This window comes from Nothobranchius furzeri, chromosome 5, assembly GCF_043380555.1.
Source record: "Nothobranchius furzeri strain GRZ-AD chromosome 5, NfurGRZ-RIMD1, whole genome shotgun sequence".
Classification (NCBI taxonomy): domain Eukaryota; kingdom Metazoa; phylum Chordata; class Actinopteri; order Cyprinodontiformes; family Nothobranchiidae; genus Nothobranchius; species Nothobranchius furzeri.
In genome coordinates, this window is record NC_091745.1 from 79045121 (window position 1) to 79061722 (window position 16602).

General features: G+C 48.2%; 1 protein-coding gene across 1 annotated transcript in view; it reads right to left on the bottom strand.

Moving 5' to 3' along the window:
* virma (vir like m6A methyltransferase associated) overlaps positions 1-16487 on the bottom strand; it is a 20592-nt gene extending 4105 nt beyond the window's left edge. Inside the window, exons 1-20 of the mRNA XM_015950471.3 lie at positions 16358-16487; positions 15858-15970; positions 15012-15098; positions 12592-12640; positions 12346-12508; positions 12042-12161; positions 11748-11954; positions 10534-11264; positions 10308-10445; positions 9976-10202; positions 9373-9900; positions 9133-9287; positions 8972-9054; positions 6853-6946; positions 6334-6722; positions 6109-6264; positions 5785-6020; positions 5450-5699; positions 5158-5375; positions 4948-5080 (exon numbers count right to left, since the gene is read on the bottom strand). Of these exons, the coding sequence (XP_015805957.3) occupies positions 4948-5080; positions 5158-5375; positions 5450-5699; positions 5785-6020; positions 6109-6264; positions 6334-6722; positions 6853-6946; positions 8972-9054; positions 9133-9287; positions 9373-9900; positions 9976-10202; positions 10308-10445; positions 10534-11264; positions 11748-11954; positions 12042-12161; positions 12346-12508; positions 12592-12640; positions 15012-15098; positions 15858-15970; positions 16358-16420 (4140 nt within the window). The 5' untranslated portion in view covers positions 16421-16487. The remainder of the gene's footprint in view (positions 1-4947; positions 5081-5157; positions 5376-5449; positions 5700-5784; positions 6021-6108; positions 6265-6333; positions 6723-6852; positions 6947-8971; positions 9055-9132; positions 9288-9372; positions 9901-9975; positions 10203-10307; positions 10446-10533; positions 11265-11747; positions 11955-12041; positions 12162-12345; positions 12509-12591; positions 12641-15011; positions 15099-15857; positions 15971-16357) is intronic.
* Between the last annotated feature and the right edge of the window lie 115 nt (positions 16488-16602).

Below are 16602 nucleotides of genomic sequence, written 5' to 3' on the forward strand. Positions count from 1 at the left end.
ACACCTCCCCGGGGAGGCGTCTAGGAGGCATCCTGACCAGATGCCCAAACCACCTCAACTGGCTCCTTTCGATCTGGAGGAGCAGCGGTTCTACTCCGAGTCCCTCCCGAATGTCCGAGCTCCTCACCCTATCTCTAAGGCTGAGCCCGGCCACCCTACGGAGGAAACTCATTTGGGCCGCTTGTATCCGCGATCTCGTTCTTTCGGTCATTACCCAAAGCTCATGACCATAGGTGAGGATTGGGACGTAGATCGACCGGTAAATCGAGAGCCTGGCTTTCTGGCTCAGCTCCCTCTTCCCCACGACAGATCGGCTCAGCGTCCGCATCACTGCAGACGCCGAACCAATCCGCCTGTCGATCTCCCGATCCCTCCTACCCTCACTCGTGAACAAGACCCCGAGATACTTAAACTCCTCCACTTGAGGTAGGACCTCTCCCCCGACCCGGAGGTGGCAAGCCACCCTTTTCCGGTCGAGAAACATGGTCTCAGATTTGGAGGTGCTGATCCTCATCCCAGCCGCTTCACATTCGGCCGCGAACCTACCCAGCAAGAGCTGAAGGTCAGAGCTGGATGAAGCTAGGAGGACCACATCATCCGCAAAAAGCAGAGACGAGATTCTCCTGCCACCAAACTCGACACACTCCACACCACGGCTGTGCCTAGAAATTCTGTCCATAAAAGTGATGAACAGAACCGGTGACAAAGGGCAGCCCTGGTGGCGTCCAACCCTCACTGGGAACAGATCCGACTTACTACCGGCTATGCGGACCAAACTCACGCTCCTCTGGTAAAGGGACTGAATGGCCCTTAACAGAAAGCCACCCACCCCATACTCCTGGAGCGTCCCCCACAGGGTGCCCCTGGGGACACGGTCATAAGCCTTCTCCAAATCCACAAAGCACATGTGGATTGGTTGGGCAAACTCCCATGCCCCCTCCATCACCCTTGCAAGGGTATAGAGCTGGTCCACAGTTCCACGGCCAGGACGAAAACCACATTGCTCCTCCTCTATCTGAGATTCAACTATCGATCGGACCCTCCTCTCCAGTACCTTGGAGTAGACCTTTCCAGGGAGGCTGAGGAGTGTGATCCCCCTATAGTTGGAACACACCCTCAGGTCACCCTTCTTAAAGATGGGGACCACCACCCCGGTCTGCCACTCCCTAGGAACTGCCCCCGATGACCACGCAATGTTGTAGAGACGTGTCAACCATGACAGCCCTACAACATCCATAGCCTTGAGATACCCAGGACGAACCTCATCCGCCCCCGGGGCTCCGCCGCTGTGTAGTTGTTTGACTACCTCAGCAACTTCTGCCCCCGAGATCGGACAGTCCATCCCCAGGCCTCCCAGCTCTGGTTCCTCCTCGGAATGCGCATTGGTGGGATTGAGGAGCCCCTCAAAGTATTCCTTCCACCGTCCGACTATAGCCTCAGTTGACGTCAGCAGCTCCCCATCCCCACTGTTAACAGTGTGAGCGAGTTGCTGCCTTCCTCTCCTGAGGCGCCGGACAGTTTGCCAGAACCTCTTTGGAGCCGATCGATAGTCTTTCTCCATGGCCTCACCAAACTCCTCCCACGCCCGAGATTTTGCCTCGGCAACTGCCACTGCTGCACTCCGCTTGGCTATCCGGTACCTGTCTGCTGCCTCTGGAGACCACTGACCAGCCACGCCCTGTAGGCCTCCTTCTTCAGCTTGACGGCTCCCCGAACCTCTGGTGTCCACCAGCGGGTACGGGGGTTGCCACCACGACTGGCACCGGCCACCTTACGACCACAGCTAGCAACAGCCGCCTCGACAATCGCAGAGTGGAACAAGGCCCACTCGGACTCAATGTCCCCAACTGCTCTCGGGACGTGGTCAAAGCTCTGCCGGAGGTGGGAGTTGAAGACCGTCTTGACAGGTTCTTCTGCCAGGCGTTCCCAGCAGACCCTCACTATGCGTTTGGGTCTGCCAGGTCTACGCGGCATGTTCCCTTGCCATCTGATCCAACTCACCACCAGGTGGTGATCAGTTGACAGCTCCGCCCCTCTCTTCACTCGGGTGTCCAAAACATACGGCCGCAGGTCAGATGATACGACTACAAAATCTATCATCGACCTGTGACCTAGGCTGCCCTGGTACCAAGTGTACCGGTGGGCATCCTTATGTTCGAACATGGTGTTCGTTATGGCCAAACTGCGGCTTGCACAGAAGTCAAATAACAAAACACCGCTCGAGTTCAGATTAGGTGGGCCGTTCCTCCCAATCACACCCCTCCAGGTCAAGCTGTCATTGCCCACGTGAGCATTGAAGTCCCCCAGCAGGACAATGGAGTCCCCTGATGGAGCACTATCTAGCACTCGTCCCAGGGACTCCAAAAAGGGTGGGTACTCTGAACTGATATTTGGCCCATAAGCACAAACAACAGTCAGGACCCGTTCCCCGACCCGAAGGCGCAAGGAAGCTACCCTCTTGTCCCCCGGGGTAAACCCCAACACACAGGCAGAGAGTCTCGGGGCTAACAAAAAGCCAACCCCAGCCCTCCGCCTCTCACCCGGAGCAACTCCAGCAAAGTAGAGTGTCCAACCCCTCTCCAGGTCTCGGGTTCCAGAGCCAATGCAATGTGTCGAGGTGAGTCCGACTATATCTAGCCGGTACCGCTCAACCTCTGCCACAAGCTCCGGCTCCTTCCCCGCCAGCGAGGTGACGTTCCATGTCCCAAAAACTAGTTTTCTTGTCCGGGGATTGGACCGCCAAGGCTCCCGCCTTGGTCTGCCACCCGATTCGCATTGCACCGGACCCTTCATGTTCCTCCTGCGGGTGGTGGGTCCACAGTTGGACGAGCCCATGTATCCGGTTCGGGCTGGGCCCGGCCGGGCCCCATGGGCGAAAGCCCGGCCACCAGGCGCTCGCTCACGGGCCCCAACCCCAGGCCTGGCTCCAGGGTGGGACCCCGGTAACCCTCCGGGACGGGTACTCCGACTCTTCGTTTTAACCGCCATGAAAGATCCTTCGAACCGTTCTTTGTCTCACCCTTCACCTAAGACCAATTTGTCATGGGAGACCCTACCAGGGGCACTAAGTGCCCCAGACAACATAGCTCCTAGGATCATTAGGGCACTCAAACTCCTCCACCACGATAAGGTGACGGTTCAAGGAGGAGTAAACCAAAACATCCGAAGTATAAAACTATGCCCACGCCATCTTTAACGCCAGTTCAAAGCGTTCTAGAGAAGTTGTCGGAGTGGCCAATCCGTAACTTTCCTCTTCAGCCGAAAGAACCAACGACGAGCTGGATAAAATCTGTTGCTGTAACAACCGCTGCAACGGTTCCTTTCAGAATAAAAGCTGAACCATGACGACCCAGGTTCGGGTCTCACCAGACGCCAACAAAATTGTCGTGACCCAGAAGTATCTCACAGACTGGTCTGGTCGGCAACCGCTGCTTTTCCTACCGGCTTCGGTTCCAGAGAGGGTCCAGCTGGACCTCGACATTCCTGATCTAACGGGGGCTTCCGCTAAGGGTATGTAGGCCGGCGAAATGGCGTCGAATGTGTTTATAAATCTCCTAATCAAAGCTTAACGCGAAGACATCACCTTCAGCTCCCATCAGAACTAATCGCTTCTTTGGATTGGCTGGTTCTGATCAACATCACACCTCACCCCATTCCCCGTCTCATCCACCTTAGTTACACCATACATTTAGTGTTAAAGTCAGTCTCGTTTAATTCGTTAGTAATAAAATTCTTAACTTTTTAAAATCAGGTTTAAGGTCATCCTGTTTGTGTTTAAGGCATGAAACTCAGGGGCACCTAAATATCTTGCTGACATCATCCACCAACACCAACGGTGCGTTCCCTTAGGTCAGCTGACCAGAGATTACTAACTGTGCCCAGGTACAGCCTGAAGTCTAGTGGGAGTCGTGCCTTTTCAGTACTTGGGCCAACTCTCTGGAATGAGCTGCCAGCTGATGTAAAACAGGCTAAGTCATTAGAAACCTTTAAAGGAAGACTAAAATCACATCTGTTCTCGCTGGCGTTTGGACTTTGAAGTTGTGGGAAGTAGGCCGGATATTGGACTGCTAACTTGCACTCAGGTTTTCGTACTGTATTTTAAACGGATTTCTTATTGTATTTTAATGGTCATTTCTCTGTCCTATTGTGGTGCTTTTTATTGGTGTACAGCGCTTTTTTTGTCCATTTTGGCCATGTGAAAGCGCTCTATAAATAAAGTTGATTTGATTTGATTTTAAACTTGACTCTCTCTTCTGTTGTCTCTGAGTGAATACGAAGCTGTTTTCTAATCCCTGCAATAAAAAGATCCAATCTTCTGGTTTAAAATAACCTCACAGATCCATAAGGTGGATTTCATATTTCCTATGGAATCCTACGCCTCATGGCTGATTAAATAACACGTAATCTAACTCATTACACTGGTTTAGTCATCAGATGAGTAATTCTATAATTCATTCAGCTGTTATCAGTATGAAGTATCTATTCAATTCAATTCAATTCAAGTTTATTTATAAAGCGCCAAATCACGACAAGAGTCGTCTCAAGGCACTTCACATAATAAACATTCCAATTCAGGTCAGTTCATTAAGCCAATCAGAAATAATGTTTCCTATATAAGGAACCCAGCTAATTGCATCAAGTCACTGACTGGTGCCAGTGACTTTACAGCAATCCTCATACTAAGCAAGCATGCAGCGACAGTGGAGAGGAAAACTCCCTTTTAACAGGAAGAAACCTCCAGAGGATCCTGGCTCAGTATAAGCAGCCATCCTCCACGACTCACTGGGGATGGAGAAGACAGAACAGACACACACACACACACACACACACACACACACACACACACACACACACACACACACACACACACACACACACACACACACAAGTAATGTGTCTACAGTTATATTGTGATGTCTTAGTAAATATTCTATCTACTGCACTCACCACTGCGTCCGTGTTGATCATCTGCCTGAGGAAGTCGAGCAGAGCTGAAAGCAGATCCGTAGAGTCCTTGTTGAAAGAAACCACCAGCCTTTTCAGCAGCGAGCCCAGCTCTGAGCCGTGTTTCCTCAAAGCGCTGAAACGAAACGACGAAATGAAGCGCAGGAAGCTGCAGACGTTGTAGCCGAACATAAAACTAGATGGAAGCGTTACACTTTGAGGTGGTAGAGCCCGTAATCGTGCTCGGTGAGGAATGTTAGAGTCCTGATGCAGGTGAGCAGGAGTGGGATGCTGCCATCTTTGTTTCCTAAAACCTCCAATAGAGAGTTACACACTGATGACATCATCTCCCGACCCGGGAGCGCGTTGGTCAGCTGTTCAGCCTCCGACGCGCAGCTTTCCCCAGGCGGGGGCACCACCAGAGAAATGTCCTGATGGATGCAAAATGTTTAAACGCTTTCTTCCTCCTCCTTTAGAGGTGTTGCTTATATCTGATGAATCTTACCTGGTCACACAGTGACTGTAGTATGGTTCCCACCAAAACGCTGCACTGCTGCTGCTGAAGGGAGTGGTCGGCCGGAGGGACGAGCAGAGACAGAAGCAAGGGGAACACATCTGCCAGCTGTTCGTCTCCGGACACGATGCCCGACAGCAGCTGTAGCGTGGTGCTCTTACAAGCCCTCTGTGACACCAGAGCATCCACCAAAGACAGCAGACGCAGGACCTGGCCCCAGCCCACGCTCTTCCCCTCCGCCCTGCAACGAGGAAGCGACGGACCTCAGAGGTGCAGCATTAACGGAGGATCAGGGGCAGCGTTTGTGTGTTTTTGGGTTCACTCACGGCTGCAGCTCCTCCAGCAGCAGCTCCAACACGGTCTTCATGACGAGCGTCGCCGTGGTCGAAGACAAGTCCGCCAGCTGAACACACACTCTCCTCAGCATGGTGAGGAGGGGGGGGCAGCTGGTGGCACACACACATCTGAGCACTTCGAAAAGCACTTTCCACTGAGATCGGATGTGCATGCTCCACAGCTTCCTGGTGTTTAAGGCTATAGCTACATCCTGGACTGATAACACCTGTGGAGCACGGAAACGTGCACACACATTAAGAGGAGCTGTTAAGACGGGCGAGCAAGAGTGAGTGAGTGAGTTTGCTGCGAGCTACCTGAGTGCTTTGCATCGGCAGTGGAAGAGGCAGGAGCTCCGACAGCAGCGTCAGGCCTGAGAACAGACCTTCAGGGGCTTTCAGAAGACAGCCTAAAACCTCCTTTAGCATCAGGGACCACGTGTTACTGGCTAACGTCTCCTCTGTGTGAGTGACCTGCAGCAGACAGACGCGTCTCACTAGCATGACTCACAAAAACACGTGCACAGACGGGCCTTCCTGTACCTCTGCGCTGACACCCTGAGTGAAGGTGAGCAACACGTCCACGATGAGCGCCTGCACTCTGGTCTCCTCCCCGTCCAGACGCCCTGACGCAGGAATGGAACACACCATCATGTGGAGCGTCACCAAAACGCTGGCAACACGCGTGTCCCTGAACTGGAAGGCGCCACCGCAGAGCAGCTCTGTCAGCATGGTGCGCAGCAGCCTGAGGGTGTTGATACATATGTTGAGAATCATGCAGCGCTGCGGGGTCGGGCCCATGTGTCCGTGCGCGCGCCACGGCTGCAGCAGCACGCTGCAGAGCTTCTGCAGGACACGCACGCACGTATCCAGACCCTCCCCAGAGAACAGCTGCACACCGGCAAGACTCCACTTCAGGTCTCTCTGCTGACCTGCAGAAAGAAAAATAATGAGATGAATACGCTGCAACGCCACAAGCGCCTGATGTAAGATGCTCTAAAGCGAAACAAGAACAACGAGTTAAACCAAATAAATCCACAAATAAACAAATGTTCCTTTTACCGTCAACGGCAGGAGGTGGACAGGCGATGTGACAGAGGACCCTCAGAGCCGTGACAAGTCCAGTTCCCTCAGCGTTCAACACATTCTCCACATTCTGACACACACACACACACACACACTGATTTATTATAATTAACAAGTTCCTCAGAAAACACGACACTCCTGATGGATCTCTGAATTACAAAAACATTTAAAGCAGAGTCCAGATCTGATTATTTCTACCCGTAATCAGTTTACAATAATAAAAAAATAAACATGCACCTTTATACATCCTAGGTGTGTTCTTGCTGTGTCGTATCTCTGATCCCATGCTGTAGTTCTTTTTTAAAACACAGAGCAACTCCACGCAGAAAGGCCGCAGCCGAGTTTCGAACTTGCAACCTTCGGGCTGCGAGGCAACAGTGCTAACCACTGCGCCACCGTGCAGCCCGGTGTTCATGAACATTCCTGCTGCACTTAAACAGCAAGTCACCCCCAAATCACCTTTTTTTCCTGATAAACGATATAACTGCGTGTCTAACCGTGCTGCAGACACGTGTCGTCAATAGTTTTGCACTTTAGTGCATTTTAGTTAAACTTTTAATTTTCTGCCTAAAACTGTCAGTGTTGTGCCGTTGTTGGGTAAAAACTCTGCACTGCAGGTGAATTTAAATCTGCCATCGCTGTTGGCTAAGAGGTACCCTAGAACGTTAGCTGGTACCATATGATGTCACAACGTCGTGAGTGTGTGTATTTGTTAGCGGCTCCTAGGGATGGGTACCTTTGACATTTGAATCGATACTGTGCCAGTTCCCGGTACCTACGAATCGATACCGGTACCAATTTTTGATACTTTTGAGTGTTTAATAATTATTTAAATCACTTTTTTAATTACATATATATTATTTTTCCAATATATAAACATGTTTGATAAATATCATGATACAACTGTTTGTATTTTTTCATCGTAGTGTTGTATAAAATTCTTCATTATAACAACAACGGTTTCTAAATGAGGCAAAAACAAACCCAGCTCCATGTAGTCCTAATCCTCTTCTAGGCCCTCCGGAATAACTCTGATGAGGAGACCATATATTATAAACTACACATGAAACTAAAGCAAACGTCGACACCGTACAACAGTCTGTATTATAATATTGTGGTGTTCCACAAACTAAACCAGCTCGTGTACTCCTTTTCCTCTCCTTTCTCCTCTGGACAAACTGTGTGATGGTGGGTCCTTGTAGTTTTATAAACTACAAATTACACTGAAGCAAACATCTTTGCTGTGAACTAAATTTACTGTGCATCTTCGTTCCTTTTTGCCGTTCATTTTCAAACTGTTTATTTTTCCTACTCGGAAGATGGAATTTCCGAGGAGAAAGTGAACGCACCATTAGCGATCTAAAACAAATACGAAACTGTCAAGCTAACGCTATCTTCAACAGTTTATTTAGCTGCTGGAGCAGATTAAGATGCCTCATCCTCAGACCTTTATCGCTGGTTTCATCATCACCCAACAGTCCATCGCATTTAGTGAAGTGGGCCCAAACTTCTTCCTCTCTTTGTTTACAGCTCGCCCACAGTGACTGACGACGTTACGCTCTTGCACGTGGCACAAGTACCGAAACAAGGCACCGTTTCATAAGACATGAATCGGTACTCAGTCTGTACTATGGAATTCGGTCGGTGCCTTAAAAAGTACTGAATTCGGTACTCATCCCAGGCGGCTCCGCCCTCTCGGTCTGCTAGGCAACAGCATTTGTTGCATTTTTCAAACAGGAAGTGGGAGCGGAGTAAGAATCTGGTAGGGGGTGACTAGCTCTTTAAAGGAGCCTTAAAGCAAAATGAAATATTTAAGAAAAAGAAATGTGGAAAAACCAAGAAGATTCTAATGAGATGTGGATCAGTGAGACGAGTAATTAATGTCACTCCAATGCTTCTGAACAGCAGCACCTCAGCCGCCCTTCTGTTCAGGTAGAACTGAAGGTTAAAGGTCACCTGAACAGTAGGCAACAACACTGCTGTTTTGACCTGATCCCAACATTGGACCGGCTCTAAAAATACCTGCTGAGTAACGAGGAACTTCACCACTTACAGACCCACTTCACCAGCTCTCACCAACGTCTCAGATCTGTACCTGCTTGATGTAGCCAATGAGGGTGGGGATGCTGCTGATCTCAAAACGAAGTTTCTCCAGAGGCTCCAGCCACTTGCTGAGCTCTGAAAAACAAAAAATTCAAACATTCAGATTTTTTTTCTACAAAATGACAAAATGAGCACAAGATTAATGATATTTACCCTGCAGTTTTGCATTAGTGTCGTCTGCCTTTGCAACAGAGAGCAGCGGAGCAGCGTGTTGCTCCATCATCCTCAGCTCATTAGAGGTCTGGACCACCATTAAGAGCAGCATACAAGCATAGTTATAAGTCACTGCTTTGCGAGATTTGGCCTCACTGGAAGAAAAATGAAAACCAGTAAGATTGAAGCGAGGCAGAAGAACGTGGCGACAAAACCAGCTGAAGAAAGAGACGGCGGTACCCCTGTCCTTCCTTGCTGTGATGCTGGAGCAGAGTGACCAGACAGGACAGGTTGTTCTCCAAACTCAAAACGTGAGCCACAGCGCTGCGCCCCGTCTGTGTGAAAGTCATAAGGTAAAGCGCGTGGAGCATGCCCAGAACTTCTGAGTTGTCCCCTTCTTCGAGCCCCGCACCACCGTCTCCTCCTGCTGCCACGTGGCTCATGAGCTCTGACACACTCTGCAGAGAGTGCAGCGCCTGCATTAACCAGACACAAAACCCCTCCTCCCCAAACCCAGGCCCTGTGAGGCCTCCTTCTCCTCCCGTTAGCGCGCTCTCGTCGCCCTCAGACTCCGGCATGGAGGCCAGGAGACGCAGCAGGAGGTTGCTGGGTGTGGCCTGAGCCAAGAGGAAGAGCAGACCGGACTGGGTGACCGACAGGAAGCGAAGGAGGTCTTTGACAGCTTGGGTGACACTAAGATGGCCGGCTGCAGCTGCTGCTGACAGCACAACTGTAGTGCTCTCCAAGAAGTGGCACGAGTGCATATATCTGATGAGGAGAAAAAATGAGTTAAAATGCATCCTGTAGATCTATACCGTGAGGTTATGGTCTGTGCACGAGCACCTGAACAGCGCTGGGTAAGGGTTGTCCCTCTCCTGTGGTCCTGTTATTCTGACGGTGGTGGGGAAGGCTTTTCCAGGAGGCTGGACCATGCAGTGAGGAGCAGTCTCCAGAAGGTGATGAAGCTCCTCTAAAACCTCAGCAAGCCTATCAAGCTCAGCTTCACTCACAGGGGTGGAGCTTAGTGACGGCTCCTCTTCCATAGCACCTTCGGTCTCCTCCACCTCCTCCTGAGGACCAGATTTAACATTTGAATCATCAACTTACAAAACTGCTCTCACTTCAACTCGACTCCAAATGATGCTCATGAAACATATCCTCAAGTGTGGCGGCACCTGGTGCGGCTCGCTCCACGCTGTTGCTGCGTGTTGTAGGGCCGTCAGCACTTCGTACATGTGGCTTTTCTGTAGTATGGCGTTACCGGCCGTTATAACTCTGACTGTCTCTTCACGCAGGAACAGCTGGACTAAACGCTGTGAAGCACACGAAGCTTAGCGTCACGCTTTTAGCTGGTAGCAAAAGAACCACGTCGGTGTTTAATACTCTTTCACTCATTCTAACCTGATAGCCGCTCTTCTCCGCATCTCTGGCGAGCAGGAAGGCTTCACACCCTGCTGGAGCGCTGATGAGAGCGTCCAAAGCTCTGAGGATGCTCAGCTTCAAAGTGGAGGAAACGTGATCAGCGTGGAGCAGCTCCAGCAGCACGTTCAGAGCCCCTTGGTGCAGCAGCTCCGTGAGGCCCGGTGGACACTCGGCTAGGCACGAGGCCAACTTTGCACCAGCTTTTAATTGTCTCAGGTTAAGGGCGATGGGTTGCGTAAGAGCAACCTCCATGCTCAGAGCTTGGAGCGTCCACCTAACTAAGTCTCTGATGGGTTCCTCCACCTCCGCCTGTCCTTGTTTAATTAGGTACGCCAAACCTTTGTTCAGCAGTCCAGGTGCGTCCTCCAGAGCAGTAACCCAGCGAGCATCTCTGTCCTCACCCACACCAGAGAGAAGTTCCTTTAGCTGAGCGACAGCTTCACCTTCCTCTCCCTCTGCTGGGCCTTCTGTTCCACCGGCATCTCTGGGCTCCTCCACGGTGGTCTTCTCCAGCTGGGTATCAAAGCGAGTCTTATACGGAGGAGTGAAATAGACCAGGGGTTTGAGTTCTCGCTCATACGGATCAAACTGGACAGGTGGGACTGAGGCAAGATCCTCGGGGGTGTAGTCTATGTCGAAGGTGGGCAGCTTGAAGCTCCCGTTGTCCAAGTCGTCCTCATCGCTGGAAATCTGCTCGTACCCATCATCACCTGGGAAGAGGAAAACAGGCAACTAGGTTTAATAAATATGTAGAAATCAGAGTGAGGAGGAGGAGGCCAGCGATTACAACTCGGTCTCTTCTTCAGATAAGAGTTGACACGCTCACAGATCTGCTTTACCACGGCACCACCGCTCCAAGCATGCTGGGTTAGTGTGGACATGCATGATGTGAGTACAGCACACGTTCAGGCTGTGAAAAGGCATCAGGTAAGCTTCCACACGACAGCAAAAGTCTCCAGAAAGCGCCCGGTGCACCATCCGGTGTTTGCAGACGGAGGCAGCATGCTGAGCAAACACCCGAGCTGCTGCTCAGACCCAAATGGACCCAGGCCCGTAACCCACCAGCAAGTCGGACGGCTCTACGTAGAGCTGAGGTTTTAGGAAAGGCCGGCGCCGAGAGCCCATTTGGGATTGCAGAATATCTTGCTCTCACGCAGGAACTTCCCTACATTCCTCCATCTCCTCCTCCTCACCTTCGTCTTCCTCCTCTTCATCCTCCTCCTCCTGGGCGCTCCCTTCCGTCCGTGCATCTTCCTCCTCCTCGCGCATCTCGTCTTCTTCTTCTTCACCCTCTTCCTCGGCGTCGCCGTCTGAGAATGCCTCATCAGCGGGCAGCGATCTTTCAGGAGACACGGCTTCCAGGTACCCGTCCCGACCCGGCTCCTCTTTGATTAAACCCACTGCAGAATGTGCAACAAGTGCTTTAGGGTTTCAGATCAACCCTGCTGTTAAATGTTGACTGTGCTAGCATTGTGCACGCTGCTAACCTGCCACTGGAACTTGCTCCTCCTCGTCGTCATCTGGGGGAGGAGGTCCAGGCGGGGTCCGAGGCCCTCTGGGCGCTGGTCTGGGTGGGCTGCCATTATACTGGTCATCTTTTTCCCATTCTTAAGAAAAACAAACAATTACAAAAGTGTCTTAGCTCACAGCTAGCATAATCAAGCTCACAGCTAGCATAATCAAGCTCACAGCTAGCATAATCAAGCTCACAGCTAGCATAATCAAGCTCACAGGTAGCATAATCAAGCTTTGGTGTTTTATTTTGAGTTCGCTGGTTTGTTTCAGCGCTACCTTTGATGATCCTCTTGAGCCCACTTGGCTGTTGCGGAGGCGGGGGAGGAGGAGGAGGAGGAGGAGAATCCCGGCCATGGCCATGAGGGCGCTCGGCGGTTCCGTAAACAGCCAAAGTCAGACTGGTGTACCAGCCGCGCAGCACCAGCCCATCTGTGTTCACCTGCAAATAAAGTCACAATGAACTCATTTATTACAAATCAATAAAACATGATGGGAATGATCTATTTATGAAGGATGTGTCACCTTCCCACTGGGTCTGAACACAATGGACTTGTTCTCATCGTACTCCAGACTGAAGATAAAAAGAAACACAGGCAAGATGAAAACAACAAGAACAGAGAAAACAATAACAAAGCCAAACAATCAAAGATTCGGCTGGAGGAAGAGTTGATTAGAACACACGAGCTTCGTCACATTTACTTCCTTTTAGAGTTCGGTTAGATGAAGATGATCACGTGTTTATCTCTGGAAACGGATCATCCAGGCAGGTCCAGAGTGCAGTTTTTGTTTTTGCATTCTTCTGATTGAGAAAATTGCACATTTCAATCAATCTATTGCATGTTTTTTTTATCAGTTTAGAGTTTGCTTCTCAGTAAAATAAAAACTGTTTTTATTAAGCCTCACAGGTGCGCAGAAGTTTTCCCTGATATTCTCGACTATTGTTGCAACATATGAATAGAAACGCAGCAACTAATGTTTAACAGTTCTATAACTGTTGTTGTTTTTGTACCCACATTTCTTCCCCAACATGGTGGTTCACTAACGGGTGTAATAATTCATGCTTCTGACCTTACTGGATCAGAAAAACAGAATGTGTCCTCCGGCTAAGACATCTGGAGAATGACAAACTAGCTGCATCCTTCACAGGAAAAACATTGTAAACACTACAGTACTTTTCCCAAAAATAAATAAAAGATCACATGTGTTGTTTTACTGAACATGCAAAGGTAAATCCAGCTGAGAATTTTTTCTTTTTATTTGCCCAAGCAGAGTATTAACCAGTAATAACCTATTATTGTATTTGAATATGTAAAAAATAGACCCTGTTTATTTTATATTAGTCATAATTACACATAAAAAATTACCGGCTGTAAAAAGTGTCCAAACTTTAAAGACTGAGGGCCAAAAACATGAAGTTTACGGTCGTGCGAGCCACAAAATCGTCATTTTTGCTAGTTAAAAAAATAGAAAAATGATTTTATGTTGATTTGTTTTTATTTGAAGTGCTTAAATTTATGTCTCAATTTATTAAAAACCTGAATATAAAAATGTTAAAATGTGTGAATCAATATCCATCATTCAAGTCGTACAAAACCCTTCTGAGGGCCACAAACGGCCCCCCAGCCACACTTTGAACATGCGTGCTGTAATGAAATAAATGTATTGAGCCACTGGTCACGGCTTCCTGAGATGTGTTGGTGAGTAAATGTGGTCAACAAGCTCACTTTGATTTCAGTGACATTTTTCTAAAACATCATAAAAAGCAAAACAACTGGAAAACACACATCAGCCAAGTCTTGGTTTAGGAAATTTACACATAAGAAACAAACAGTCACAGCTTGAATGTTATTTAAACACTCATTGCACACAATTCAATTCAAGTTTATTTATAAAGCACCAAATCAAGACAAGAGTCGCCTCAAGGACCTTCACACAGTAAACATCCCAATCCAGGGCAGGTCATTAAGCCAATCAGAAAAATGTTTCCTATATAAGGAACCCAGCAGGTTGCATCGAGTCACTGACTAGTGTCAGTGACTTTACAGCAATCCTCATACTAAGCAAGCATGCAGTGACAGTGGAGAGGAAAACTCCCTTTTAACAGGAAGAAACCTCCAGAGAATCCTGGCTCAGTATAAGCAGCCATCCTCCACGACTTACTGGGGATCGAGAAGACAGAGCGCTCGCACACACACACACACACACATACAATATATATATATATATATATATATATATATATATATATATATATATATATATATCAAGTAATGTGTCTATGGTTACATTGTGATTCCTTAGTAAATATTCTATTTGGTGAGAGATAAACTTTATTGTATTTATCCTAGTGAATCTATCATTAAACGGGTAAACTAGTAGTAGCATATTCCATGTCAAAGAGAGTAAAATGTTATCAGGAGAGGGAGAATGTTTAAGTAGTTAGCAGCAGTGTGCTAGCCGATGGCCCCCTCCAAGCACGAGTGTCACACAAAATAAAATCCACCCAACTTTCCCAGCACAGACAATAACATGGGCGTGCCTTTGGCCTTAGCGAAAGTGCACCTTAACGTGCTCAGGTGCTACTGTCCACACCTAGCCTATTATGAGGGCAGGCTAAAAATGTCTGACTCAAATCTGTCCTCTGACATCAATGAGATCTTTACATTTTTGTGTCACTTTTAGCAACAATATAGGTGGGGTCGGGTTTCTGGACAGACCAGTTGGCCAGGGATGGGAACAAAGCCCTGAATAAGGAAGAGTACAACAACAAGCCTGCAAAAACAGGTCCCACATGCTGCTGTAACCGGTTTGACAGGTGGGACCGACTTCTCCATCTCAGGCACATTAGAGATCCAACAGGAAATGTTGAGGCTGAAAATGAGATGAGGCTAAACGGTTTACAATAACAACGGGACAGCGGGGAGGGTGAGAATCATTCCTACCTGCCCAGTCTGTGGAAGGTGGGGCTGTTGGGCTTGGCGACATTATTGAAAAACAGCTCCAACTGAAAAGCATGAGGAGACGTCTCGCTGGAAACAAAGTTAGGAAACAACAAGAAATAAAAAATAAAAAAAAAACAGCATTCAACAGCAAGAAGTCTCAAGACAGATCAAATAAAAAATGTTTTATGTAAATCTTCAAATCTAATATTACCAGATGCTTTATTTTTGTTAAGTTTAGAAAACTTTACATTGTCTAAGAAATCAGCATGTAAATCTAATTAAATTCATTCTTTACTGATAAAGGAGTAAAGATTAGGCACCACTTTATCCATCCTCCAGTTATTACATTCTTGAGAACACATTTTTAATATAGGCAGTGTGTAGTTTTCACACTACTCAACAGTCTCAGCTAAAATAAGGATCTGCTCAGTAATGTGCTTCAGTTGTCAAAATCACTCACATCTTAGATTTATCAGCAAGTTTACTAGACACGCCACAAGTATCTACAGGACCTCAACAATTTAAACCCTCCCACTGTCTTTATGGGTGACCCAGCGAGGAAAGTTGACCATTGAGCAGGATTGATGGTTTATCCCCTGAGGTCCTCGTGGCAGGGGTGAGGTGGTGCTCACTCCTCACCCCTGCCACGTGGACCCAAGAGATAATCCATCAATCCTGCTCAATGGTCAACTTTCCTCGAGGGGTCACACCCGTTAATTGCATTGACATTATCCTGCAATTTGTCTTCTTTTTCCTGGTGCAGGTATAACTGGTTAGACCACATTCACCTAATCCACCTACTAATGCATTTACCAGAGCTATGCTTGAGCGTGTTGCAGCTCTTACCCAAATGCTCTGCTGTCAGGTAAGTTACTGTGAGCTTTAATTCCTGGAGGGATGACCCGCACCTCTGTGACCAGAACCCCGCAAGGAAACCGCACCACGTCCACGTTGGTTAACTAAAGGGCAAGCAACAGCAACTTTACAGACTCAGACAACGTGAATGACAACAAACATCCAGACGTTCTGCTAGCTTTACTTTTAACACTTAGCATATTAGCCAGACTAACAAGAGAACAAACTATGATCTACACAAATGCAAAACACCGGTGACTGAAGTTGTTTGTTACAATAACCATATTTTCTTTTATAACCGTGTTAGACTCGTGAAATAAAAGTAGCAAAGTTATTGCTAACATTGCAGCTAATGTTAGCCAAGTTAGCGACCGTTAGCTTGAAAGTTGAACACCATCTTCCAAAACTTCTGAATATGACCAACACTGGTATCAATGCAGTTCGTCAGGAAGAGAATAAACAGGGATGTGTAAAGGACGGGGAGAAAATACCTCCGCACTCTGGTGCTTAAACGTTTCAAGAAAAAGAAGCTCCGTTGATGCGTCCCCTGCCATAGCTTCGCAGCGTTTGGATGGGATATGGTAAACTTCCGGGTCAGTGTGAGTACATCCGGTTCAACCGCTAGCATCAGCGAATTAATTATTTATTTATCTTTTCTTTCTTTCAGTCACAACCATCGACACATAACCCGATGGTCACTACGCGCCTTTCAAATTAAATTAAATTAAATTATGAT